Source organism: Nannospalax galili, unplaced genomic scaffold (assembly GCF_000622305.1).
Source record: "Nannospalax galili isolate Female #2095 unplaced genomic scaffold, S.galili_v1.0 scaffold936, whole genome shotgun sequence".
In the NCBI taxonomy this organism is placed as follows: domain Eukaryota; kingdom Metazoa; phylum Chordata; class Mammalia; order Rodentia; family Spalacidae; genus Nannospalax; species Nannospalax galili.
Genome location: NW_008337142.1, coordinates 1432933 through 1435268, shown reverse-complemented (window position 1 = coordinate 1435268; position 2336 = coordinate 1432933). Strand labels below are relative to the sequence as shown.

Below are 2336 nucleotides of genomic sequence, written 5' to 3'. Positions count from 1 at the left end.
TCCTCTGAAACGATATTTGCAGCTTTTCATGAAAGATTTTATACTTTGGAATTACTGCTGTATGCTAAATGTTCTTTCCATTCTGAAAACTGATGTTTCTATATTCCATAAACATTTAAGAGGAAGTGTAATTCATGCAAAAGCAGTGGAATATATAGATATGTAGATACATACGTGTGTTTATATATATATATATATTTACTATGAGATCCTTGAAAATACAAAGGAGTTTTCAAGATTGTTCTCAAATAATGATCCAACAAATGTGAGTATGAGAAATTTGTAAATGTCGGTGTGTCTGTCATAGAAGCTTATTAATAGGTGTTGCTTCTGTCCCCATATATGAACAAACAATAAGACATGATGCTTTGATGACTTTGGGGATGATTTTATCATATTCAGAATACATTTATATATCATAGTGTATGTGATTGAAGCACTCCATATAATTGAAGTCCATGCTTCTTTGGTAGAACATAGATGTACAGAATGGCACTATACTAAAAGAAGATTATATTTTGTAATTTCAATTTTCAAATAAATCTATTCCTCATTTCCCATTGATATAGAACATCTAGAGATTATCAGATATCACTAATGAATAACGGGACAGAAGTGACACAGTTCATCCTGCTGGGAATCACTGATGACCCAGACCTGCAGGCTCCCCTCTTTATCACCTTCCTCCTCATCTACACCATCACTCTTTGGGGGAACCTGGGCATGATCCTGCTGATTTGCATGGACTCTCAGCTCCACACTCCCATGTACTGTTTCCTAGGTAACCTTTCTCTGGTGGACTTTTGTTACTCCTCAGCTGTCACTCCCACAGTCATGGTTAGACTCCTCACAGGTGATACAGTTATTTCCTACAATGACTGTGCTGCTCAGATGTTCTTTTTTGGAACCTTTGCTACTGTAGAAAATTACCTGTTGGCCTCCATGGCTTATTATCACTATGCAGCAGTGTGCAAGCCCCTGCACTATGCCACCACCATGACTACAGGTGTCTGTGCATTGCTGGTCATTGGCCCATATGTCATAGGTTTCCTGAATGCCTGCATTCACGTTGGGGACATATTCAGTCTCACTTTCTGTAAGTCCAACATGGTCCACCACTTTTTCTGTGATGTTCCAGCACTCACGGTTCTTGCTTGCTTTGACAGTGAGATTAGTGAACTGGTTCTTCTTTGTGTTGAGAGTTTAAATATCATTTTTTCTGTCATGGTTATCGGGACTTCTTACATGTTCATTTTTGTCACCATCCTAAAGATGCACTCAGCCGCAGGCCATCGCAAGGCTGTGTCCACCTGTGCCTCCCACTTCACTGCAGTCTCCATCTTCTATGGAAATTTCAGCTTCATGTACTTAAAGCCCAGCTCCAGTCACTCTATGAACACAGACAAAATAGCATCTGTGTTCTACACCATGGTCATTCCCATGCTGAATCCTCTGGTCTACAGCCTGAGGGACACAGAAGTCAAGAGTGCATTCTTAAAGGTAACGAGTGCATTCTTTTGTTGGAGGCATGATTTTTAGGATTTTTATTTAAAGGTGTGGGATACACAGTTCCTAGATTCATTCCACTCAGATTTCCTGTGCTGAGTTAAAGGTCATGTCTACACTAAAAATAAACCTAGTGAAATGATATCCTTACATATTCAAAGCTGTATTTCATGGAAAAATAAAATATTTTCTACAGAAAATACACGTATAAGAATAGTTTAGATGTTTTGGAGTAATGCTTTTAAAATCATCACTAAGGATACTGATACATCGCTGATTTCACAAATTTTTTCCTATTATACATCAGTTTAAATATGCATAAATGATGTCAAAATTTACCCCAGGAACAGAAGGGATATGTGAGAGCATCTATGATATCTTAGGCACATGGATGTGTCAACTCTGATGAAGCTGAATGTATTGTGGTTGCTTGTGGTAGTTAGTTTTTTGTCTTTATTTGACTGTCAGCACATTTCCTAACCAGCCTAAACCTTTAACATTGAAGCAGCTGACTTGGAAAACATGATATTCCCTCTTATATGAAAGAGTACATCATCTCAACCACTGAGAGCTCAGCTAAGGAAAAACCTGCTCATTTTCAGTAGGTTTATTCCTTACTTCCTTGCTTGTTTCTTTTATTGCACAGAAGCTTTGTAGTTTAATAAAGTCCCACTTGATTGTTGAACCTAATGCCTGAGCAACTGGTGTCTGATTTAGAAAGTCCTCTCTTACACATGTATCTTGTGCTTTATTGCCTGTTTTCTTCTAGCAGTTTCAGAGTTTCCGGTTATATATTGAGGATTTTGGTCCATTTGTAGCTTTTTGTACAG

At 38.0% G+C, this 2336-nt stretch overlaps 1 protein-coding gene across 1 annotated transcript; it reads left to right on the top strand.

The window, feature by feature from the left end:
- Positions 1-594: 594 nt before the first annotated feature.
- LOC103733405 (olfactory receptor 5B2-like) lies at positions 595-1539 on the top strand. Its single transcript, XM_008832212.2, has one exon. It carries the CDS (start codon positions 598-600, stop codon positions 1537-1539), a length of 942 nt encoding a protein of 313 aa, XP_008830434.1. The 5' UTR covers positions 595-597.
- The last annotated feature ends 797 nt before the right edge of the window (positions 1540-2336 follow it).

Bases quoted from the DNA above. Each gene is read 5' to 3' on its own strand.
- LOC103733405 (XM_008832212.2), top strand. From the start codon at position 598: ATGAATAACGGGACAGAAGTGACACAGTTCATCCTGCTGGGAATCACT.